General features: G+C 45.8%; 1 protein-coding gene across 3 annotated transcripts in view; it reads right to left on the bottom strand.

Moving 5' to 3' along the window:
- Positions 1-26,720, bottom strand: part of LOC122720852 (amyloid beta A4 precursor protein-binding family B member 1-interacting protein-like) — a 115,673-nt gene that overhangs the window by 40,642 nt on the left and 48,311 nt on the right. Inside the window, exon 1 of one of the 3 annotated variants that reach the window (XM_043947884.1) lies at positions 22,827-23,006. The exons of the other annotated variants lie outside the window; for them this stretch is intronic. Within the exon in view, the coding sequence (XP_043803819.1) occupies positions 22,827-23,006 (180 nt within the window). Of the gene's footprint in view, positions 1-22,826; positions 23,007-26,720 lie in introns of those variants that run through there. 3 annotated transcript variants of the gene reach the window in all.

The raw sequence follows: 26,720 nt of genomic DNA on the forward strand, positions 1-26,720 counted from the left end.
CCCGATTCCACGCATCATTTATCCATTTCCCTTATTCGATTAAACTGCTCAAAATTGAACTCGATCGAATACCTTCCCGAACCAAAGTCCAAGATTATCATCTCTTAACCAAAAAAAAAAAAAAAAACATAGTCGTCCATCGTCCCATTCCCCCATCACCCAGAAATGATGGAGGGGAAAAAAAAACGACGAGATAAATTCGATTAATTCTTATCTGGTCGACTCAAGGTCCGAGCGCCAAAGCGAAAGGATGGCGGGGATCGAAATCTACCCCTCGCATCGGCGAAATTTAAATCCGGTGGTGCAGGGATGCAACGATAACGCTCATTATCCGAATTTATTTTCGGGAGGGGTTGTGCGTGAGGAAGGCGATTTATGCGGAGGCACGCGCCACGCCGGCGCGCATACAATTTACCAAATTTCCGGAAGCGGCTGTTGTAAACCTTGCGCGATCGACGCGCCGCAAAACCGCTCCGCCGATTCGTTCCGCCTCGCGGAAAGGAGATGATCGCCACGCGCGATAAACTCGCCCGACCCTTCCACCGGCCCTAACGCCGATGCTAACTTTTAATTGGGAGACTTTCAGGTGCGCGTGAACCAACCGTGAACCCGTCCCACCGTAGTTTCGTCAAACGGGAACTTTTTATTCTCGATTTCGTTCTGGAGCGTGGATAACGTAGAGCGGGTGCAGCGTAATGGGATAAGAAGAATATTTCGTGGAAAGCAGATTATGGCTGTAATATATTTTTACAAATTTCGATCGTCGTTTAAAATGTTTACGAGCTGTATCCACGCTTGTGGATACAGGAACCGTATCTTTTTCTTTTTTTTTTTAAGGATCGAAAGGCTATTAGATTATTTGTAGAAGCGATAAGGACATTGATAAAAAAGAAAAAAGGCGGTAATCAGACACCATCTCGCTTAATAATCGCTTCTCCCTTTCACTCGGCGGAGAGGGAAATGATTTCTGTCTCGCCCCCGGGGTTGTTGCTTTTGTTACGAGCCCCTAAAACCGTCTAATCCGAATACAAAGTATTAGATTTTACGAGGCAATCCAATGGGACAATGGAGGCAATGGAACCGATGCTACATCGAGCTGTATCCGTAGAAGCGGTGGCACGAAGGAATCCTGAAATAAAAGAACCACGATACCTCCAACCCTCCCTCTTTTTCTTCCTTCTTCTTCGAAATAATTGCCGCCGACTTGATTTTCTCAATCAACTCACTCCACTCGAAATCTCGACGATTCAACGAAATTATTACCAAACTTTTTCCGCCTGTCCATCGTTAAAACCCAAACTTCTCCCCCACGGTAAAATATCGCCCGATAAAATCGCGGCGACGAGGGGGTGCGAGCGATTAAGCAAAGTTACCCGACCAACTCGACCGTTCGTCGAAGGTAGGCGCAAACGGTGCCTCGTGCAACGAACCGGAATTCCCAAGTTTTCCTCCCCCCTCTCTCTCTCTCTCTCTCTCCCTCATTCGCTCGATCGAACGAAATTTAATCCCGATCGCGTCGGGATATCGTTGTTGGGAGAAATTATCGGGAGCGAAGAAACGATGATCAAACCTATGCAAATTCGATCGTAGAGGAATGGAAGACGATTCGACGTTTCTGACTCCGACCGCCAGAGAGGGAAAGAGAGAGATGGGTTTCCAAGCCTAGTTCAAGCTATATAGCCGTTCGAGTTAGGAAATATTATTATTACGGGGGCAGAGGACGGTTGAGAGCACGATCGAATTGGAAAGTCGATGCCAGCTGTGCTGGCGTCTCGTTCGTCATCGTTGCCTAGAGAAGAAGCTACCAATGCGGGATTAAATGCGAGACACGAAAGCAATTTGCCGCGGCAGCTGCTCGACATCTGCGGATTGCATTCTGCTCGCAACCTTCGCGATCTAAGCACGAATAGTTCTAATGCGGACGATCCCGAGTCGAGTTCTCCCCCTCTCTCATTCTCTCTCTCTCTCTCTCTCTCTCCTCTACCTTTCCTGATCACGTTCGGGCAGATTACACGGCTCGTCCACTCGGTTTACCTGTAAATAGAAAGCTCCCCTCGGCGAGGAACCGATTCTCGAAATAGGAGGGACGTTGGTCGTTCACCCAAACATTTTTAAACGAATCGATTTAATCTTGAATCGTGGAGGATCGTGGAGGATCGTGGAGGAAGATTTCGGAAGGTGTAGATCGAACTGAATGTTTTTTTTTTTTTTTTTTTTTTTTTTTTTGAAAGAGATCGATACGAAAGTAGGAACGACGTATTCGCGCGAAACGTGGTCGAAAATAGATAGTATTTGTTCGAGGAATCTAAAGAAACGAATCTTGATTATTTATAGACGTTGGAGAGGAAGATAAATCGAATGGATTAAGATAGTTTGAGAAAACTGTTTGAGAAACATTGATGGTGCAGAGTATCTTTTGAAATCTTCCAATTCGAATATTAATTATCCACGAATATATTTGGAAAATGCTCGGTTAAAAGGAGATTGTTTGTTCATATTGGAATGCTATTAAGAGCTCGCGTAAGGAATGTTTTAATGGAGCGTGAAGAGGAAGTTCGAACGCATGTAGAAACTCGGAGATTGAGCCAAGAGTGTTCTTAAGAATATAAAGCATTCTAGAACGAGTTTTTCTTTGAAAAAGGAGAAAAGAAAAAGAAAGAAAGAAAGAAAGAAAGAAAGAAAATACATGGACTTTAATTCTCGTTCGTAAAAAAAAAAAAGAGAAAAAGAAGAGAAGAAAATAGGTGGAGAAACAATTTCAACGTGTCGGGGAGCTCGTGACAAGTCATCCGGAAACCTCGACTTCATCTTGAAGCGCGATCACTCCATAAAGTTTGAACGCGGTTCAACCCTCGAAAAACGAAAGGAACGGGATACGTCGATGAAACTGTCTCGTCGTCGAAAAATAAAAACGGCTGGGCGCGATTTAGTACGATGAAAATAAGTGCACTCGGATCATCTCTGAATTACCCATCATCGATAACAGATCGAGCAGCACTCGCTAAATTTACACGCCGTACCGACACTTGTGAATGGAATAAAATATATCTTAGAGGATCATTTAACAGGAGAATTATTCGTTATCCTGAAAAATTGGAGCAGTGAGATATCCATATAATCCTTCGCGAAAAGCGAAACGATCGGGCGAAAGAAAAAAGAAAAAATCAGGGAGAGGGAGTTATTCATCGGCGTTGAATAACGAAACAGGGAGGAACGCTGGTTTCGCTGGTTCGTGGCATTCTACGCGCGAGCGGAATGGAAAGCGAAAGCAGCTGAATCACACCCGTTTCGACCCGTATTCGTTTCTATCTAACCGCCGAGATCTTCTTGGAAAACCTACTATTTCGGATCCAAGATATTCCCAAACATACCTTTACCACGATCGTTCGTAATCGAAAATCGAAAGAGAGGGCGAACGAGAAAGGATAACGATTTCAAAGGCAAGGTTTACAAGGTATATCCTGGAGAATATTTCGTGGCTTCGAGTCGTAAATTTCTTCGAAGCTATATCGGGATAATCTTCGTGACAACGAGAAGCCATCTTCGAAGAAAAACTTTCCTATACCTGATTTCCCAAGTGTTCCAAGTAGAAGAAGAAAGACACTAATTTTTCCAAGTTCTCTGTGTCGAAATCGAAGGGGCGTCGATCCACGAGGGGAGGGAAAAAAAAAAAAAAAAAAAGCTTCCCGGAGCGAGGTTCGAAGCTTTAAAATTTCGAAATCCAAGGTGGAAAAGTTTCTAGACCGGCGAGATCACGTCCGTGAGAGGAAACGAAGGATGAAAAGGCGAAGAAACTGAAAGGAGCTCTAAGGTTACGTGCGGTCACGGTCAGACGATCGTCGCGAACGTGCTTGGTCACGTAAAGCTTTTCGTCCACGGATTTGTGGGGCTTTCGCGTGCCAGCCCACGGTTAATATGCCCCTTATATGCGCGTTGACTTCTTCGTAACTCTGCCCCCCCCCCCCTCGTGCATCTCCATCTCTTTTTTCCTTTCTTCTTTTTAATCCCCGAATAAAAATACAGATTCTTTTACTTTCCACATTCGAATTGCTTCTTTTGCAAGTTTCTCCCCGCGACGACCAACGAGTGAGGTCATCATATACGATACGAACCACATCCACGAAAAATATAATTCTAAACAAAAAAACTCTAATAAAGATCCTATAAATATTTCCTGGCCGATTTCCTAAGCGAGAAAAAGGACACGACTTTCTAACTCTCACCCTCTCTCTCTCTCTCTCTCCCCCCTTTCCTTTGAAAGGAACGAAAAGATCGATCCTCAGCCGTTTGTATCGCAGGGATACGAAAAAAGCGATCGTTCCCCTATCGCGAAAACGGGTAACAGGTAGGGATTTCGTAATCAGCGGTTGGATCGGGAGGGAGGTAAGGAAGGGGGGAATAATCGGTCGGCCATCGATTCCTGAGAATCGCAATGAACAATGAGAAACGATCGGGGATCGTGACCGCGTTCCGCTCGATTAATCCGAGTGTCGTGTGGCCGCCGTTTCCGTGTGAAAAACCACCCTTTTGTGAATCGCGGGGCGGAAAGAACGCGATGATGGGCCTTGACGAGCCTCTAATCCCCGCATTGTCTCTCCACCCGTGTCTTCTCTGCGTTTTCTCCTCCCCCACACGCATATCCCTCCTTTCGTCGAGAGCCAAGATTCCGCTCGATCCTCTTCCCCCTCCCTTTCTCTCTTACTTTTTCGCTACGATCGGTATTATCGAGGAAATCGATATTTCTTTCTCTCCTCGCTCGCGCGAAAGATCGTAAAAAGGGATCGATGAGTTATATTCGCTGGGAAATATAATCTTGCGATTGTGTGCGCGAGAGAGGATGCGGGGAGATGCCACACGGCAGGGAGTAAGCAAACGCGTACTTGGATCGATGGTTGGAGAGATCGAGAGGTTGGTAGAGAGGACAAAAGAGCAGAAGGAAGGAGAATAAGTGGCAGCAGTCCGTCCGCGAGCCCATTAGAGGCACACGCGGTGTCGGCGAACACAACGAGCCTCGGCTCTCCTTTGCCCCGTTCCTCGAGATACGACGATGGATGGAAGGTTCGAGAAAGGTCTCGGTGGAACGAATTCTTTTCACCAAGAGATCCACTTCCAATATATTCGAAAATTCTCCGATCTCGACGAAAAGGAAAAAGATCACTCTCGATCAATTAATTTAACTCTTTACTCTCCAACCTAACTCTCGATCACTCGAGTTAACGCCGTAACTTCAACGTGGTGACTGTCTGGCACCACTGGAATTGTTGCGGCAACTTGAACGGCGACAATATTTATGTTTATTTCTTTTAGAACATCGCTTCATAAATAGATTCCTAAGCTTTTTACGTATAATCTTATCTTATGAGTAATTATCTTATGGTAATCGAGTTAACTCCAGCGGTGACAACTCTCCGGCACCACTGGGATTCAAGTTGCACGGCGACAATATTTATATTTATTTGACTTTTTTAGAACATCGCTTCATAAATAGATTCCTAAGCTCTTTACGTATAATGAGGTGCAATCTTATCTTGTGAGTAATTATCTTATGATAATCTTATGAAACCATTTCGAACGCGCGGGTCTGAGTCTGGAGTTCGACCGAGCGAAACAGGAGTGCAACGAGTTAAATCGAGACGAGGCACGATCTAACGCTGGATCGATTGAAGTTCGTCCAACTTCTATCCAATTTGGCAGGAGGAGCGGGTGAAGTGAGCGTTTTAACGACCGTTCGCAAGCGTTGCGGGGCGGTTGAACGCTGCGTGGAAACGGGTGTCGTAATCCAGCGGCGACATTCTGCGGCTACGTCTCGCGTTACGATACCCCCTCGCGCGGCCGGGCCACGACAATAAGAAAGCGGATACCCTCGGCGGTTTCACCTTATCTGCGCGACGTTTCGCGATCCTCCACAACCCCGCCAACCTCGTTAGATGCGGGATCTAACACGCAGGATCGCCGGGAAAGCGGACACGAAACTTTACCGCGACTCCTATTTACGAGCGTCCAGCGCCTTATCGGAGAATCCACTTAGGAAATATCGCAACCGATTACCCCTCCAAATCGTCCCTCCCGAATCCTGTGACGGGGGTAATCGAACTGTTGGCGAATGGAATGACTTTGCGGACTTTGGGTGGAAAGTTTTCGTGAACGATCGTAAAAGGGACGTCTATGAAGGTGAGTTAATATCGTAAGCTGGCGAGAGAAACTCGAGAGGAGGAGTTTTACGGAAGAATTCGTGCGATTCGATCGGAGAGTTTTCGGAAATATCGTTCTTTTTAAGGGAAATATCCATCGCGAATTCTTCCTCCGATTGTTTCTTCTCCCGCGAGAGAGAATAGGCGAGTTGAAGCGCAAGCTACTTCTTAGCATGGGGACTCCTCCAGTCTGGCGCCAAGCAATAATAACCATTCGCCCACGCCGAGATCCTTCTCTCCGCTCGGCCGAGGTTTTTGCACCACTCGCGCAATCCTCTCTAGCTTCGCTCTCTAGCAAAAAACTGCACCGGGCCTGGAGAATCGATACGCGCCGGCTCGCAAATCGTTCCTGCCGACCAACGTGTCTGCTCGTCCACAATTCGTCCATTCCCTGTATGAATTTCGAATCCAAATCCCGGTTCTCGAAAACTATACATCGACTGAACAACAATTTCGAATATCAAATATTTCGAAATCGTTTCCTCGATTCGTGAAAGATCGGGTTCGCGTCGCGTGTAATTAAAGCGAAAGATTAAAAATTGTATTGTATTCGAAATAAAAGAAGGACAAAGAGAAGGATAAAAAATAAACGCGTGAGCTTTCAGGAAGTGCAAATTGGAGCGGAATCGAGATAGGCAAGGTGAAATAATTTGAACCTTGGCAATAATTTCCCCGTGGCATTCGATCGAATCAACGGTGATAAGAGATAACCTCCGCCCCTGAATCGTGGAGGGTGGAAACCCACCCCTTCGTACGCAATAATGATCGTCCGAAAGCGGTACACGCCCCAAAGAAGCGCACAAATTCGCGCTATTCCTCCATCTTGGGAGGGACGGTTGGTAATCTAGTTTCGACGTCGAAACTCGTTCCACGGTGTTGCACGGCAGATGCCAACTTTTCCAGATGCCCGTTTCACGCGTGTCGCCTCCCCTTTCTCGTAATATCGGGGGCAAGACGAACGAAAATAATGGGATTAACTTAACGCGTCGAGCGATGACGACACCGCGTGATCGATGACCTCCCCCGCACGTGTGAACGGAAACCGTATCTCTTTTTTTTTTTTCTTTCTATTTATCCCCCCTCCGTTTCTAATCCGACGATTCGAATTCCAGCTGGACGAAAGAGAAAAAAGAATGTAGGATAGTTTTTGCGGCGAATGCCCCGAGAGATATTAGTTCAATATGGCGATAGAGAGACGACGAGTGGAAACTTTTTTACAGCGATGGTGTAGCGATGCGAGATTCTTCTCTGTCGAATCGTTTCGACTGGCTATGCTCAAGTGGGCTATGCTCTTCCCGGTGAAAAGTGAACTGCTGTTTCGAAATACCGTCTATTTCGAAATTTTCTTCCTCTGGTGGATGGAAAATTATTCGGATACCAAACTTTTTACTCCGTTTATTCGAATCCTGACGAATCGGGAAAACGAGTCGCGAAACACGTTTCGTTCTACCTCTCGTTCGAATGATACAGATTCAACCAGCTAAATGGATTCGAGGGGAGTTCGAGTTAATGGGGCAGTAACTATAACTTTAGCTCGGATAAATGGACTCGGTATAAATGGAATTCTACCGTACCACTCCTCCTCTCTTACAACGTAACGAGAATTTAACGTTCTATCTTCAGCCTTTCTATCTGATCCAACATCGACGTTGACCGAAAGTCGATAAATCCGGGCCTCTTTCACGATACCTACAACCTTTCCCCGATACCTAAACGTAAACCTTCCATCCTGATCATAGTCGAGAGAAGGAGACAAAAGTTTTCGTCCTCTTACATCCGGGACGTGGATTATCCAAATTATCTCTCCCTTGACCGTTCATCCCCGCAAACAAGAATTAGTTAACTTTCGAAGCAATCCGCTCGCCCGTGACGATCATCACTCGCCATGACTCGAATATTATCATCGTTAGCAGTGGAGGAGGCAACAATGACGCACCAACGACACCTGAACGCGTCCATCTGACTCCGACTATACTTCTCTTTTTTCCTTTCCTACGCCCTGTCGACGAGGATTATGATAATGCCCGTCCTCTCCTCGTTCCGTTTGATCCGCGAGGGAGAGGTTTGGGGTGGATTGCCGGCACGAGACAGCCGAAAAACAGGGGTGGTGGCACCCGGTGACTCATGCTTCATCCCCCACGAAGCGAGAGAGGGGGTGAGGGTGGACGGCCACGGCGACTGGTCGCCAACATCCCCCTCCGTTTCGCTCTCCGCCCGCACCACCCACCCCGCCTATGGATTTCCTCTCTGCGATTGAAATTATATTTCCCTCCATCTCCGGCCATTCGCGTCCCGGGACCTCGATGCTCGTCGCTTTCGTTCGCGAAAATCATTTTAACTAACCGACTCTCCTCCGCCGAGTTCCATACGGATTGCGATTTCAAGTTTCGAGGGCCAGATTTTTTTTAAGTAGATACGTCGCGTAGGTGATCGATGCATCGATTCGGAAAAATATCCTCTACTTCTATTCATATACTATACTCTCTCTCTTTTTTTTTGTCTGGAACGTTTCCCCTCCGACTAGACACGGAACCACCCACGACAGATCGAAAAGTGCAACGAGAGTAAAAGGAAAACACGATCAATCGAGACAAGATTCATAAATTATTACACCAATTCGGTCGCGATCGACGTGGCAAAAAAAAAGAAAAAAGGAAAGAAAAGAAAAGCAAAGTGTGGCGAGTTATAAATCCCGGACAGCAATTTGCGGACGGAAGAGGTGTGGAGAATGAAAGAGAGAGAGAGAGAGGAACCGCGACACGAGAGGATCGATCGCGCGTCGATGCGTCCACCTCTTGCTTCGATTTTGACTAACAAATTTCGGGAGCAAGACGGCCCTCGGCCACGCAGCTGTCGCTGAATCATCCTGGCCCTTCGGCCTTCGAGCCACGACGGCGTTGCCAAGGTTTCGGGCCGGCTTCCAACCACTTTTATCGTTTCCTCTTATCGAGTCTAGGAAGAAAAAACGGAGGGGGCTCGCGCCGGCCATGATACTGAACAGAGGCTACCGAAGGCTCACGTGACTTCCGTCTTCGGTACACGGCCCTCCGATAACCGCCGCCGCTTCGTTGATCCTCCATATTTATCTGCCGCCACACGCGCACCCACCAAAACACGAGACAGATAACCGAACGCGGTCCTCTGCATGGCCAATAACCGTAATCTCGTAACACGATTTTTTTCCCTTTCCTCCCCTCCCGTGTCGTTTCGATGTCACGGGCGGAAGCTCCAAGGACGACGGTTGAACGTCGCCGATGAATCACCTCCAACTCCTCTCTCTTTCTTCTCGTTCCACATTCTGGATATCTCGGGGATCATTTTTCGAAAACAATCCGAGGAGAAATATTTCGAAATTCATTGTTTTATCGCTCCGAGAAATAATACGCGAAATCGGCGTATCAACTCCCACGCAGATACGCAGATATCCGTTAAGAGCAGGGCTTCGAGGCTCTCCCCTCCGTTTAAACGCGACCATACGTTACATCGATCGGAACGTTTTTCAAGCGGAGCGTTACGATCTTTCCTATCGATCTTCGCGTTTTAAAAACGTTTAATATCGCGCGTTTAACCGTGCGTGTGCTCGATCGAGACTCGGGGGCTTCAGGGCCGTAATTCAAGCAGCCACTTCAGAGGCAACGGAACGGCCGCAACAATGGCCGTAACTGTAGATTCGAGGTAACTTTACACTCGAGTCCATTTTCTCGTTGCCCGCTTAAGCCCGCTGCAACGTTCGCGCCCTGTCGAGGAGGCCGGGTCGAGAAAAGAGGGGGTCGATCGCGACACGTGTTCGAATTTCCCTCAACGGCCGCTTCTCCACTCCTCTGGGCCCACCCCGCGTGCCAATTACCAGGGACTGGTAACTCGAGATACCGAGTCTCGTCGTCGTCGATCCAACCGAATCACGATGCCCTCTCGCGAGTTAAGGGAGACGGGATCGTTAAGCAAGTATCGTGGGACGTGAGATTTTGCGCGGAAACGGTCGCGTTCTATCCTACAAGCGTGCATTTGCTCGTACGTACGTATGATGGTGATATATGGCGGTAAATGGTTTTATCTCGAGTCGAGATTATTCCTCGAGGAGTGCGAGAGGAATAAATATCGTATTTTTTAAACGGAAAACAGTTTCACAAGAGTGGAAATTCAGAGAGCGAATAAACATTTTAATAATAATATTGCAGAAGTTCGAGTTGGATCCGTCGAGCGTTTAAAAGCATCGAGAGAGAGAGAGAGAGAGAGAGAATACCATCTTCCGCTCAAAATGATAACAATTACAGGCGCGCCTCGCCGGAAGGAAGCGTCGTAATAACTTCTTACTTCGCGCAGCCTCGTAAAGATTAAAAAGGGGACGAGAGGGGAGGGAAGGGATGGGGGAAGGGTCAAGGTGAGATAAAGCAAAATTAATGGCAGACCTAAATCCCCGTCTGTGGATCTCCTCGCGAGTTTGCCTCACGGCCGGAAGAAAGAAGCTCGGCTGAATTTACGTGGCCGTGGGCCAACGTAACACGAGCATCGTTAATTTAAATTATTATCGGACATGGATTCACGACACGAAGCCGCCCGCGACGATTACTGCGAGCAAATGCGCGTGAAATAGAATCGAGTTAGTCGAGGTATACCACGTCGTGCGTACACGTTTCCTACGCGACGATCTATGGGCGAAAGATTGAAGATCAATGACGCAGCGTATAAATGTACGTTGTAGTAACTTGTGTGTGTTATTGAGAATTAGAATCCGTATTGTAATATTATGTCTATGTATTATGACTTCGAGGAAAGTTTATTACGGTACAGATTACGGGGGATTAAAAGTTAAAATCCAGATATCGATAAATATTTATTTTATACCTGAATGTTTCGGGTTCAACAAAGAAGGTATTACGAAGAGGATTAAATTAAATTTTAACGAAGAAGATTAATCTTCGATCTTTCGCGTATCGTATTTTCCTAGGAAATTCTATTGAAATCGATACGTAACGTCTCCTGTAAATATTTCCCTCGCAAGTTTCTCGAGAGGAACGAGATCGGCGTAAAGATCGGAACAAACTTTCGAAACGTTCTCGGTGCGTGGCGACGCGTTAAATTAACATGCATACTTTTCCATTAATAATATATCCTGGATACGAGAGTCGGTGACACTCGTTTCAAGTCATACGCGATTACGCAATCGAAAATTGATGATTTTGCGATTAATCTCGGATTTCCTTCGTGCTCGTCAATCGTTATTATACGAATTAGGAAAAAATTATTGTTCAAAACTTGAATGAATGAATGAATCATCGCGTAATAGTTGGTTGAAACAATGGCAACATTTCCTCGTTGCGAAACTTTTTACTCGTCGAATAAGTTCTCTCGCTATATGATTTGCAAACACGAGAATATCGAGAGTATGCCTTTCACGATTTATCAGTGACCTGAACCGGTTACTCGAACTCTAAATCATGCTATCTTCTAATCGCACAAAAAGTGAAAATCTTTTCGAGGATTCTTGTAACGAGCTTCATTATCGAAGAAATTAGAATTAAGTAAAAGAGTAATCTCAAGGTTGAAATTTACGAATAAAATGATTCGTAGTTTGATTCGAAACGAACGGTAGCGTAAGTGGCAATAGCCACGCGAATCACGTACCATGCCCTCGTCTATCGAGGTGTCTTCCTCGAAGTAGGACTCGTCGGGCTCATCCGGTGTCAGAGCGGTAGGAGTTTCCGGTGACTCCTCCTTAATGTCCTGCCTTCTCATCCAATCCATCTTCAAATCCCTTTCGAGCCTCTGAGCGACCGGTCAAGCTGATGCTTCTTCTCGATCCTATTCCTTACTCGTTTCGACGCGAGATCACATGTCTCCCTTGAAATCGATCGGATATCACAACAGCGAAGGAAACAACCGCGATATTCGTGTGTGCGTGCGTGTGTAGCGAAAACAGAACACTCAACTGTAACCGCTTTTTCTTATCGTTTATCACGAGCCACGATTCGATTATGTGGAAGCCACGATTCGATTATATGGAAGCCACTCCGCCAGAGACTACCGCTGACATTTGCCAAATGTCAAAGTTTTTCTGATCGATCGCGTAATATATTCCTGGAACTAACAAGATGTCGAAATTTATGATGTGATACCGGGACCACGAATGCACGTGCACCAATCGCGTATGCTCCGAAAAAATTTTACTTGGAAAAAATTTGTTCACTGGGTATCTCACTGGCGATGAAATTGACTTCGTTGGAGAACAATATATACGATACGATTTTTGGAAAATTTGAAAAGTTTTCCGAAATTTCGTTCACGAACATTGACGACGATGATCCGATCGATAGTCACGATTCCTTTTACACGACAGTCACGAGGACTGGCTCGATCTCAGTAGTACACGACACTCTCTTGTCGAGAGGAAAAACTTACACGCTATACGGTTCGATATCGAGAAGAGAGCGCGTCGTTAATACACACAGCGTACCGGCGAAGAGATGATTGCGAGCGAGAGATGGACGCGCGCGCAGTCTCGCATGTGCACACGAGCGAACCACGGCGGCGGTGCAGCTGCAACTGTGTGTGCAGGCCGGGAATGCTGGAGGTGGTATGGAGGCGGCTCGGTGGGCGCACTCTGTCTCGTCCCTGCTCTTTCCCTTCCTCGCTCACACTCTCTCTTTCTCTTGTCCAGACGTGCTTCATCTGCCCTCTCCTTCTCTTTTCCACGGACAGGGAACAGTAATACTTTCTCTCTTGTACTCTCGAAAGCTCCGTTTGTCGCTCACTCTCGCTCTTTTCACTGAATCGTCCGCCGCTCTTCCGTCTCTCTCGCACTCGTCACCTTTTCATTACCTCTCTCTCGTCGTTCTTTCCCCGTTACTCACAACCGCATCGTATCTTTCATCCTTCTTCGATGATTCAGTCAGACCTACCGTTTATCTTTCTCTCGTTCAAACCTTCTCTCTCCCTTTAATTTCTTCTTTCTCCTCCTCGTAGTTTCGTCATCCCATCTTGGTTCCACTCTAGAGCTCTCCCCGCAACTCTAGTACCCTCTCTGTTCTCTGTACGTTAGCCTCTATCGCGCTACCTTTACGCCATCTTCCTCCCACCCTTTGTTAACCTCCTGTTTTCCCTCTTCGTTTCGTTCGTTTCTGTCTCTTTGCCGACTCTATCTCACTCTATCTTTCTTTCGTCGCATATATTATATATGCGCTCTTTATATGTATTTCGTTACAGCTTCCCTCGACGTTTTAGCTCGACTCTATTTCTCCATCATCCTCGACTTCCTTCTTTCTTCCGCCGCTATTCTCCCAAGCATTTCTCTCCTCGACCTCTCGTTTCTTCGTTCATCGTGACTTTCTTCTTTCCGCAAGTGGACGAAAAAACGGCCAACTACCATCCGTAATTGGGCAAAGACGAGAAAAAGAAAAACGAGATAGGGTAGAGAAGTATGAGAAAGAAAGAAAAAAAACATAGCCAAGGGTGGCCAGAAATAGTTCTCTCTTTCTGTCTCGCTTCTTAGTCCGTGTGCACTATCTTTGTTCAAGAGCAGCATCCCTGTTCCGTTTCTCTTCCTCCCGCTCTTGTCCTTCATCCTCCCCCACCAGGAACTGTCCATCTCTGTTCAACTCGATCCATTCCTCCCTCTCTCCAGTTCCATGACCCCTTCCCTTTCGCGTGGAGTCGCTACGAGTTCAGGGACGATCCGTTTTCAGTCGAGACCCTGGATCTAACGCCCCGAGGGATACCAGAAATAGCGACTTTCTTCTAGCGCCAGGGATTTCATCTTTTTATGCTTGCGCGTTACGGGATTCGGAATATAGATTTGTGGAGCGTGACAAATTGCCGATAAGAAAGAATCATTCGCGAGAAAAGATCTTTTTAATAAGGAACAATCTTGTCGAAGGGATAAGACAATTGAAATTCCATTAGTTTATTATTAGTATTAAGTATTTCGTTGGTTTGTTGGAAACGAAGTTTTTTTTGTTAAGTTGACAAAGACATTTCTAAATTTAGCGATAAAGCAAAAAAAAGTTATCAATTATAAAATAGATAAATAGTCGACGACGATAAAACGATTCGAATAATCGATAATTTGAATCACCCTGCAAGTTCGTGAAATATTACGTAAGCAACGTCTCTGAAAATTACGCATCGTTGAACCGCAATGAGCCACGATACATCCCTGAGCTAGGTACCATCGAGGAAGAAAGAGGAGCGATGAAAATGGCAAGTATGTCACGATAAGAACGACAAGGAGAAGAGGAGCAAACCTCCTGGATGCTAGAGCACTTGAAGAAGCGGAATACTTTAGAAGAAGATGGGCATAACTTACAGGACGAGGAAGAATGACCCTCAGTACCGTAACAAGCAAACGAATGGTAAAAAATTCAACTAAAATATCGCACGTCCGTTACCGCTACTTACTTGTAGCTGTATCTCCGCTCACTTGTTAAATACGTAATAAACGTAAAAAACGTATCGAATAAATAATCTCCTTAGACGTTTAAAGAATACTTTTATCAAAATTTCATTTAAGAATGATTTTCTTACTTTGATTTCATAATTATCTATACGCGATATTAAACGATCAATCAAATAATTATCTTAAACGATATTAACTAACCTCTATTTCGTTGTTATATCGTTCCAAACGATATCTTCGAGAAAGGTATCTTCTAAACACAGAAATCGAATTGTTAATCAGCTCCAATTGCCCGACACTCACAAAAACTTTGTATATTCATTTATATTTTCGTTTGTAAAACATTTTTGTATAAAAAATAACGATACAACGACACAAAATTGTTACAAAATTCGATTATAAAATCGAAACTAAATGACAAGAGCGCAGCGCCACCAGTTAGGGCGGCACTGGCGCGAACCACGAGAGAAAGAGACAGACGCAGGAGAGACACGTGATGCTGGAACGTGTGTTAGTCATGGGTTGCCCATGGCAACCCACGCGGCTAATGTACGCGGGTACAGGCCGTACTCGTTCAGGACAACGCTGCCTGTACACGTACGGGAAAAGCGTACGTATAGTATACGTAACTCTGTAGGTTGTACTACGCGTACTACTACCCGCTTGTACAATGGAAAACGGGAGGTCAGGTTCGTGTGCGTCCACACACGTGGCCGAGTTAATTGATTTCGCCTCCGCGTTCGTTGCCACGATGTTGCTATTCGATCGAAGCACGCAATGAAACCGCGTTATCGTCGTCTACGTGCGCCACGTCGCGACATCCTGACCATCGAATGGAGATCTTTCGGTCACAACACACCCTCTATGTAAAGAGGTCGGCGAATGAAACAGGGTATATACAATATCGAGTCTGGCATTGAACTGGAAAACGATGCTCACGTTCTCGTGCTTCCCGTGTATTTGCTCGTTTCTTTTTTTTTTCGAATCGTTCGACCGTGATGACGGTATGCCATATGGACGTTGCCAATATTGAAATATCAATCGTGGCATCGATTTCATTATGTATTCCGCCGCTTTTTCGAATATATATTTCGACTTTGTGTATATTTATTTATCCTTCGTGAAAAGGACAAGAATAATTTTGTCGAATTATTGCAAATACTCAACTCAAAATTATTAAATCAATCCGAAAAAGAATTCTTCTCTTCTCAATTTGCGCGAATGTTCCATTTTTCCTTTCTCCATCAGCATTCGTACTGATGTACGTGATCACGTATCCAGTTAGGAATAATTATCCGTGTCCAGAGAATTCGAACTCTGTTTTAACGGGCGAAGAATTCGGGCTAGCCAGCGAGGAGAATGCAGTCGTACCGGCATGGCAGTTGCATCCTGGCACAATCGTATTGTGCGCACCAATTAACAGCGCTCATGCCGTAATCCGGGATATCGTGGTGCATGCAAAATGCATTCTACCAGTCTCGCATTCTCGCCGCTACCTGGACACGGACGATCGTTATCGCTTGATTATCGGTCGATGGTAATAGCGGTTTTTCGAGAACCGCGTCAGGAAGAAGGCTCTCGATAATTCAGCTTACTACGATCGTTTCCAGAAAACGAGGATCGTTTCTCTGATTACGTAATGCGCTTATTAAATCGTTTAATGCCGGAAAAGGAGAAAGGGGGGATGCTCGATTATCGCGTTTCGAAAATGAGAGATGGATTTCGAACAATCCTCTTTAATTGCATAATTTCAAGTTTTTGTATCTTGTATCTTATATTTTGGAATAATTCGCCTCGAACAATAATACGGATAATACTTGGGTTAATTGGAATCTTAATCGTTACACGAGTATTTTTCATTAAAGCACGTGTGCGAAATAGTCGCAAGATTGCAATCTTAAAAAAAAAAAATTTTTATCTCTTGCATTTTCATAATTCTTAACGAACCCGATATTACTAATTATTTAATACGAGGTACACGCAATTAAAGAGAAAAGAATAGAATGCGCTCGATTCAACGATTTTAGATCAGATTAAGCGGAAGAAACGTATCTTCTCAACGCCGTTAATAAGTTAGATTTCACGCTCGATACGTTACGTTTCCCCGAATCTCATGTATTTTTCATTCCTTTATTCGCGTGTTCCTCTTTCCGTTATACTTATATATAAAAACTGGGATACGAAAAAATTTCACCAAGCTAACTCTAACTCGCAACATTCGCAATATCATCGCTGTATAAATTCTCACGATACTCTATCTAATTTCCATCTATATCAACGTACACCAACAATCGTTTATTATATATATATATATCAAATCAATCGTTGTCCAATCATCCGAGCCGATCCAATTCTCACCGATCGCGTCTCTCTCTAAAATCTCGCCTCTCAAAAAAAAAAAAGGAAAAAAGATTATTCCCCTTCCTACGAGAGAGAGATAGAGAGAACGCTATCTCGCGTCGTTGGAATTATTCTGGAAAGTCCAACAACCAGGCCACAGAGAGGGAAGCGCGCGCATGTGTAAAGGAGGCCCGGCACACCGACGAGGGGATCGGGCGGATCTCGACGAAGAAAGGAAACGCGGAGCGAGACACGAAGCGAGCAATTGTGCATTAAATTGAAACAGGCCACGAGCGAAGCGTTCCCGTGGCATTATGCCCGCCGTCCTATGCGGTTCGCGCGCGTCGATACGCGTAAGTCATGATTGCCGGTGCGGTGTTCACGGTACACGACATGCCTGCCCATTAAACCCCACCAACGAGACGAACCAGGGACGAGTTGAATGCACCTAGAGAAGCCCGAGACCCCTCTCGGCGGCGCTCCTCCGACGAGAGAGCGACTTCAGCCTTCGCCACGCGTGGGAGTTTACGAGAAATTCGGACGAGAATTCGGCGGCAATGGATACGACAATGTCGTTCATCTTTCTCCGTCGCGCGCATCTTTCTCTCCTCTCTTCCCCCTTTTCCAACGACAACTCTTGCCAGGTTGAATCGCGTTTGTACCACTTTTCAGCCGGATCGCTTCCTAGCTTCTTCTCGCTTTCGATGCCGAGGGTACCGTTCTCGCGAGCGGACCAATGCGACACCGTCCTCTCTATACACAGCCAATATGGCGGACTAGCTAGACGCTGGAACATGGAGATCGGAATGTTTCGGATCATTTTAGGATTAGGATTTGAAGGTTGTTCGAATTTTGACGGATATTTCGACGAGAAATATTCCGAATACCGAAAGTGACGAATTTGAACGGGTTCTACTGGACTGGGGAAAAAAAAAGAAAAGGAGAAAATTGCAGACATTGATAAATGGCACGAATTCGTGGCGCTGTCGCGAACGAAAAGTTAAGTGGTTAATTTTTAACATGGCCTCGGTGCCTGTTCCGTGGAAGCAGGCAAGCATGGCCAGAGTTTCGGACCTTTGAAGTTGCCTCGGCTGACGCAAGAGGCAAAAGTTCATCTCGGAAGATTTACATCTCCCGGCTGCGGAAAGGGGCAAGGTATGAAGCAAGCGCGAGAGAAAGAAGGTGGTGGAGAGAGAAATATAAACGCCGCACCGAGGCCAAAAGGGTCCCTGAGAAGCGGAGAGACTATCCCACGGCAGGACCTTTTTAACTCGTCGTTTCAGGATCTCCTCCCAACTGTCGATTCGTTCATCTCGTTAGATCGAAGAGAGTTCGTCGAGAAATTGGGGGGAGGGAAATGTTTGGCACGAAATGATATTACTCTCGTCGGGAAACACTTTTTCTCGTTATGCCTTATCCGTTTGGACGTTTAACGGAGAGATATCGATCCAACTGAACCCGGATGATTCAATCGCTTTGGAGAATTCTGCAAAGCAAAGCGAAGCGTGTTTCGTCGACGTTGTCGTTCGGATTAAGTGGAGTACAGTGGCCGGCCACGCCCAGTGAAATGCGCATGTGGGCCCGATTTAACCTCTCCTAGAATCGTCATATTCGCCCGCCAACCTTTGCACGATCCTAATAGAGTTACACCATTGTTTCTCGCGACCGAGTTTTCTCTCGTATCAACGTTCTTCCGCCATTTTTAACCATTTTCTTCTGACTCGAAAGAGCGACAAGCTTGTAAAACGAATCTGTTGAAATACTTCGACAAATCGTCGTTTTAAAAAAAAAAGGAAAAAGTTTTAATTATAGATATACGCGTTTAATTAATGCAAGGAAGAAACGTTGGAAAATTGGAAATGTATGGTATAGGTGTGGAGTTAAAAAAATCCACATAGTATCCGATTCGAGAAGGAAGATTAAAATTTTTGATACGCAAAATGTCTAGCCTAACGAGGATGTAACGCAAGAAGAAGCGCCGGTATCGCTTTCAGAGTCTCTGTCCCGTTTCTGGATAAAGTAACGTTCCTGGAAACTAGGCGACGCCAATAGTCGAGGGGAATTCCTTTCAACGATCCGAGAAGGGAACAGCCGCCACTTACAGCATCGGCTCTAATTAGCGGTAATTAGAAGAAGCTTCGCGGACGGCGCCACAAATTGAAACCGGCGTAAACCAATCCGGAGGAGGTAGAGAACGCTCCAACGAATCGAATCGAGTCAAACGAATCGTCGTCTCGCTAATAAAATTGCGTTCGAACGCGACGTCTTTTTTCTCTTCTTCTTTCTTCTCAAATTTCTTCCTTCCATTCGCCACGATCGATAAAGTAAAGTAAAAGTAAATAACATATATATTTATAAAACTAATAAAAGTTATTGCAAATAATAAAGACTCGTATGTAGGAAATTGAACAATGCGTTTGATTTCACCAATTGTTAACTGTAAATTGCTTTCTGGTCTTCCGTTAAGAATCACAGTATCAGCAAACTTTCTAATAAAAGAGTAAAGCTCAATAAGTCAGGATGACTTTCTAAAACCTTTCAACCTCCTCTTCCTCAACCAGAGCTGCGCGTGCAAACAACGATCCTATCCATCGCGAAGCCACGACCGATTCTAAAATCAATTTACGTCGTGTTAATCGCCCGAAAAATAATCCCATCCCGGCCTCCAACAATTTTTTTCACAATCGAATCGAAACAAAAGAACCCTCCTTGTTTTCCACGTTTGTTTTCCACGCTTGTTTTCCACAAAAGAAGCGTCCGTTTGAAAAGCGTAATCGCGCAATTCCCGACTACAATTGAGCCGCGCGTATCGCGTTATCGACTAGAAGAAAACCGGCGAGTTAAACCGTGGTTTAACGACACCGAGATAACGAAATATAGGGCGCGACGATACAAGTTCCTTGAACCGAGAGAGCTACTCCTTTGGCGTCCTCTCGTCACCACCGCTTATGCAACGATTTCGCCATTTTCATGGGAATTTTTCGTCGTCCAGATCACCATCGATGGAAGGTTACCGGAAGAAAAGCGGGTATCTAAAAGGCGGTTCGGATTCGATGGCATCTGATACCAGTTACGAAGATTACCAAGCTGCCTCCCACCCTTCCCTCAGATAGATTGAAATAGCGGTTAGGATATAGAAAATATTCCTGCTATTAACTTTCCATTAACAAACTGCAAGCGCGAGTTTTATTAATCCATTATTAATACTCGATTTTGTTTTCATTGGATAGGAACGCGTATTTTTCCTCTTTTCCAGGAAAAATATCAATTAACTCCCGCGTCTTTTAATAACGCGTGCATCGGTGTTTTTCCGTCGCGTTAATTTCGAGGTGGAATCGAAGGTGGACGCTTCAACTCGGAAAGAGTCGTAACAGGTCCTTAAGCCCGACGACAAGAGGGCACAAATCGGACCTGCACGGTGCGCAGGAATGCGTCGAGATATTTCGCGAGTCCTGAAGTGGGAGGGGGAAGTGGAATTCCAGCGAGAGAAGACCAAGCCAAAGAAGAAGAAGAAGAAGAAGAAGAAGAAGAAGAGGGACGAGCAAAAAGGGGGGGAACAAAAGCGCGCAAAAGGGAAGGAACCGGGCTGACCGGGTACACAAATTGCCAGCCGAGATGAAATCGCTTCTTCTCCCATCCCCGTTTCATCCCCTCGAGGGGTGGAAAAAAAAATCTCCTCCAGCGATCGCCAACACGGATTCGAATCTAATTTCCTGGTTCTCGCGCGTTCCCGATCAAACGAGGTATTGGAAACCCGCTCCGACGAATGAATAGTGAAAGGCGGTGGTGATTACTCGGCAACGAAGGACGTTGAAAAAGTACCACGGCAATTATAGAAATCGAGTCGAGATCGTTTTTATGCGCGTTGTCCGCGTTGCCGAGGAAGAGAGGCTGAAACCAGCGGCTGGAAACGCGTCGATCCGAGAGAAGGAACTCGCAACAATCGCTCGACAAATTTTCACGCCGCGTCGCACTTTTTTATGAAGAATCAGAATCTGACGTTTCTTCGATACATATAGTTAGAGGTATAAAGAGTCGCTAGAAAAGTCAGTCTCTTCCTTCGATCAGACTTATTTTCGTAATACATAAAATAGGAAGAAGCGAAAACAACGCTCGGATTAATGATGGCTCGAGCGAAGGAGGAGCGTAAACTAGGGACGATACCGGGTGCCCTGGACAAAGGGAGCCGAGGTGGTCGGTCCCCGGGAGCAAAGATTCGTTGCGGTAAAAAAGACTCCGAAGAATGCCGGTTTTACGGCGTTAGAAAGGCCGATCCAGATCGTGATCCCTTTCTCAGGTAATTCTCTCAAGTGGACGAAGAAAGAAGAGCACGGCTCGCTTTCTCATTATCTTAAAAACTCTTCTCCACGATGCTCCGCGACACGAACCAACCTTCTTCCTAACGATCTCCCCGTTTCGCTATCCAGGTTGGGCCCGCGGATTCTATCCCGGCGACGAAAAGCCCTCGAGAATCCGTCCGGAAAAAGAGGCCGGGACGACAAAGGATTTCTAATGGAAGACCGAGCAGCACCCAAGGAGGAGACCTTATAAGGCCAACATCTCGAGAAGGTGGCTCGCGTGCTTCCTTTTGCTCTCTCTCTCTCTCTCTCTCTCTCCCTCTCACGAGTATCTCGTGGCGACTTCTGCGAGCGGTCACAGGCGCCTCCGTGGCCGGATTTAGACCGTAAAAGAAACACCGAGGAGGAGTTTCGGAAAGGCGAGGACAAAGAGGATGATCGTGACCGGCCCCCCTCGATCCACCGATCGATACCATCCACAGTCCCCAACGTGATCGTGTAACCGGGGGAATTCGTCGAGCTTCTTGGAAGACGTGCCGAATTTCTGCACGATGCCCCTCTTCTCGTTTCTCCATTTTCTCGCCTCCCTTGCATCTTCGTAGACACTTTTATTGCTCCCAGATAAGTTATCTTCGAATTTCCTCTTTTGAGGGACAAGTTTTTGCATCAGTTTAATTATTAGTTTTTTTCCCCGATTGGGTGTTAAAAGGAGATTTAATCGTTAAATTGCAACGTAAACTGTATCTTCGGCAGTACAGAACGGTACACAAGATAGGGGAGGAGGGTATTAATATCGCATCAAGAGAGTATTAATATCCTAATCGCGCGATTAGGTTAGCCGAATCGGGAAATCGGAGTGGGATCGGTCGATCGCTCTCCTCGCCACCCTGCTTTCGAACGAATCGACTCCGAGCGCTCGAGCGCGGACGCTGTCGTAAATTATGCAACGAGTACACGCCCGCTGGACTGTATCATCGCGTGCATACGCGGATATATGCGAACGGCATGAAGCGTTCGGATTCGCGTGTTCGAGAGACGATCGGAGAGTCGTTCGAGGGAAGAATCGATTGGGCCGGCTCGAAGCCCCCTCGTTGCCATACGGGGCAAAATATGCCGCAAGATCGACAATAATTCTTCTTCGAATTATTTTCGTTTCACTCCTCGAGAGAATCAGGGAATCGAATAAATTTGTAGAGTCAAAGTTTTTCGCGAGGTACGTATATTACGAATATTCGATTTGAAAAATTATCCTTGAAACTAAATTTATCTAATTCTCGGGGATAGCAGCTGCGTTACATGGTCGAAATCGTTTGTCCGTGTTCAAACAGCTGCTTCGGAATACGCGAATCGAATACAAAATACAATTTCGGTAAAAATTATTATCGAGATCGATTTTTGAATCGAAGGAAACGGAAAATGAGATAAAGTCGCAAGGCCGTTCACGACCTTTCTCGTTCTTTGTTCCAATCTCTCGAGCCGGAAAGGACAACGAAATCGGCCATATTTCTTTTCTCGAGAGTCCTTGGCCGATGTCGCGATCGATTTATCTCGAGGATAGGAAAATATCTGGAATCACGTAAACCGCAGCGATCGTTTATGGCTTACCATGTGCAGAAGATCCCTGAGATGAGGGGAACGAGCCGCCACCCTCGAGGACTTTGTTCTCCGGACCGTGACCAGGCTACCTTCCTTCGCCGACAGGATTCTAGGCATCGTGTTCGATCTCACCAATCGATACTCATCCCCTGGATGCCTTCTCTTCTTCCTGAACGTGCCGCACAACATGTTCCTTACGCGTATTCCTTTGTATCGTTTATACAACACGAGAAGAGGAAAGAAACAGAGAGAGATAGAAGAAAAGAAGAAAAAAAGATAAAATAATCACTGGTCGAGGATCATCGATCCTTTAATCCGTAATAAAATCCTTCGTTATCGACCACGAACCGTTCACCTCCACGTTTTCCTCCTCCGTCTCTGGCAACTGTCTCAACGGGTTCCTAACGCCTCTGCCGCAGCGAACTGGTCCTCGAACGAATTCACGCTCCCTTCGACCGGTCGCGAAACGCGTTGACTGTTACGCTCCTGGGATTCCTACGTTCCATCCGCGCGGGCACGTTCACACGGAAAGATACACACCGAATATTTTTTCTCGCTGCTACACCAGCATGGCGCCGCGTACAGATTCCTGCATCTATTTAACTCCGCGGCTTAACCTCAACCCTCTTCTCTTTTATTCCTCGATGCTCTCTTCCTCTGCTCCTCTCAGTCCTCCTCCCTCCGCTTTCGGCATCTCCTTGCATCCACTCTCTCTCTCTCTCTCTCTCTTCCTCTCTTCTCCTCCTCTCCCACTCTATCACGGCACCCACGTACTAATTAACAGCCAACGACGCGTACGCGACGTGCACGTCCCGCTCCACGAGCGATTGTGACGCGGGATCGAGGTGATCGACCGGTAAAAGGAACTGGTCGGATCGATCTCCGGATCGGGCCGTGACGATCGTTCCTCGCTCGCTCGCACGCGCTTTTAAAACGGCAGGCCTCGTCGTCGATCCTCGGCCAACCTCGATCGATTCATCCTCTGGAAACGAGACGGGTTTCGCAACTGGCCACTGGTTCGCGAATGGATTAGCGAGCGGGATCGAGGGCCTCCTCCGCCTCTCCTTCGCTTCTCGACAGATGTTGTTTTTTTTCGGACGACAAGCTGGCGATTCGGCGATTTCCTCCGCGAGAGCGGTACGTATCGAGCGGGTGCGATGTGGTTCACCAGCCACTGTCGCGGATCGGTAGTTGGTTAATTAACGGAAATCTCAGGCAGCTCGAGTCGCAGTGAGAGCCGAGAGTCGACTGAAGGCATAAGGCTCCGGTTGTGGTCGTCGAAGGAACCCCACCACGTTGATTTCAACAACACCCGGCACCCAGCCCGACCGGACGACCTGGTCGCGTGGCGCTCGGCACAGATACGCAGTGTTTCTCAAAATCCTCTCCTTTTCGTTCCTCCCATACCAATACCGATCTGCAACTGTGTTTCGAAACCACCACTTCTTATTCGCCTTTTGTAAACACGTAAAAAGTGTTACTTTGTTCGCTTCTCCTACGACTTGTTCTTCTTCTTCTTCTTCTTCGGCCTATTTTCGAAATACATTTTCGTTAAACGATTCTTTATTCAAAAAAAAAAAAAAATCAAAAAACGTAATTTCGTTTGAAATTTTACAAGTGATTGACCTTTTTTGATTATCGCAAATGTTAGCCAAGTTCAAAGTTCCTTCTTCTTTCGGTAGAGGATACGCGGCTCGTTCCACTTCCTCTGGGAACCGTGTGTTGCACAACGCAGGAACGGCTATAGGAGGCACGCCTATAGATGAGATAACTTTGAAGGACTCGTTCTACGCGATACAGGATAAAAAAGACGAGGAAGTATCACGATCCGGGTGACCCAGTTCGAGCTCTTGAATTTCAGAATCGTCGTTCCATCGTCGTTCCAAGGATCTATTGCGGCGACCGTCGCGTACGATTCAATTTTTCAATAGTTCGCCTTCCATTTTCTCCCCGTCAACGTTACGCACAAATTCAACTTTAAAGTTTTAAAATCCAGTTTACACTCTCCCTTTTCCCTTTTCCTTTCGAGCAACATTTATCACGAATAAATATTTCCCTCGAAAATTAAAATTAAAATTAATCATGCCAAAGATCGTACTCGAACGAATGTAGGTTAACTGATACAACCGATACCGCTGTACATCTGTCTGTGCCTTGCGTAATCTTGTTGAATATCGTTATTGATTTCAGCGTTCGAACGTTTTTTTTTTTTTTTTTTCTCTTTTACACGCCTGAATATCTGTGCTTTCGAACAGACGGTCGTCCCTCGCGTATTACTTCCGCTCATTGAAATCGAGCGTTTCCTCCTAAGATTCTCGTTAAAATCGCCATTATCGTCGCGATACATTCATTTCGTACATGACGCAATTGCATCGTTACCTTTGTTCTTCTTCTAGACTAATTGAACAAGATTTCTACTCCTCGGGTAGTAAAACATCGCATCTAAAAACAACGAAATTTCGTGCCGAAATTTATATAAATATTCCGATATTACTGAATCGTGAATGCATATAAAAAAAGGAAAAGTCTGCTCGTTAACTTTCGCAAAAAACAAAAGCGATCGAACGAAATTCGAGGCCGATATCGTAAAAATTAACGAAAGTACCCTTCCAGCACGCGAAGCAAGCGTCGTGTAACCCGGTACCAGGGTAACTAGCACCGTTCCTTCGAACCAAATCCAACGTCGAGCAATGTCGATCGTTCGCTTCTCCAAGTGAGTTTACCTCAATTTTTCTCCACCAATCTTGCTAAAGCGGTTGACACGGTTGACCACCATCGTCACCAATAAAACGATCCAGTGTCCACCAGTGAATTTGCATCAGAATCGGAATAATAAGAATAAAGAGGGACACGCGACGAGGGTGTTTCCGTACGCCCCTTGTAATTTTCATCGTGAGTCATCGCGACTCCTGTTGGTAGTGACCGCCATCTTGAATTCGACTCGGTGTAAATCTGATCGAACGCGGTCGCCAGTAACTCGCGGTTAGGGCTAATTGAATTTCACGCCGCTCGAAACCGAAGAGGTGTTCAATTTTAATTATCGGATAGGATTATAGGATTGGAGCTAGCTACTACTTTCCTGTTTCGAGGAGCGTCGCGTTAATTAATCCATTGATCCAGGCCGGTCTCGAACAATCGGTCTTGAACCGACCGGCGCAAACTTCTGAATTGAGTTTTCAGCGTAACCAAGTCGAGGGAGGGGAGTGGTCGTTGCACTTTCTTCGACTCTGCTAAAAGGTAAATCGGGTATCTATTGGTGAGACGCGATAAAGAGAACAATAGAAGGTCAGCCAGCTTGTTGAAGAATGAAAGTTGAAATACATACTTGTGCATTACTTTCCATGCTATGTATTTCCTTTTTATTTTATTTTGCGTATGTATACGTATATATTTTTCAACATTTGAAATGAATTATTACCACTTCTCTTATTTCGACGAATCGCAATTCACTTTCACGCTGGAATAATCGTGTAAGAGACAGTGTTGTCCCTCTGTTGTCGTAAAGGAATCGTGAAAAAATCGGATTAGAAAGAATCGAGCATTTCGAATAAAGTCTCTTAAAGTAATTAAAATCGCTTCGATCGAGAGGAAAATCCGATCTAAGAGACGTGGGACCGGTTACCCACTTTTCTAAAATCGCAGGAGGAGGGGGGAAGAGGCGCAGCAATTATGAGAAACGCGAGTCGTTCAAGCTGTTAAAACGAGGCCGTGATTGTTCATTCTTAATTGTCATTGGTAATTGCAGCTTCTCTTTTTAACCGTGACGATTGTTACGGCGACGATTGTTAGGATTCGTAATCACGAGTACTGCAACGAGTACGCGGAACTAATTGCGCCAAGTGACGATTCTTTGTAAATTTTAAAAGTTCGATTCTATTGATTCCGTGCAGCACGATATTAAAT

Source organism: Apis laboriosa, unplaced genomic scaffold (genome assembly GCF_014066325.1).
Source record: "Apis laboriosa isolate Shangri-la unplaced genomic scaffold, ASM1406632v1 scaffold13_cov153, whole genome shotgun sequence".
Classification (NCBI taxonomy): Eukaryota; Metazoa; Arthropoda; class Insecta; order Hymenoptera; family Apidae; genus Apis; species Apis laboriosa.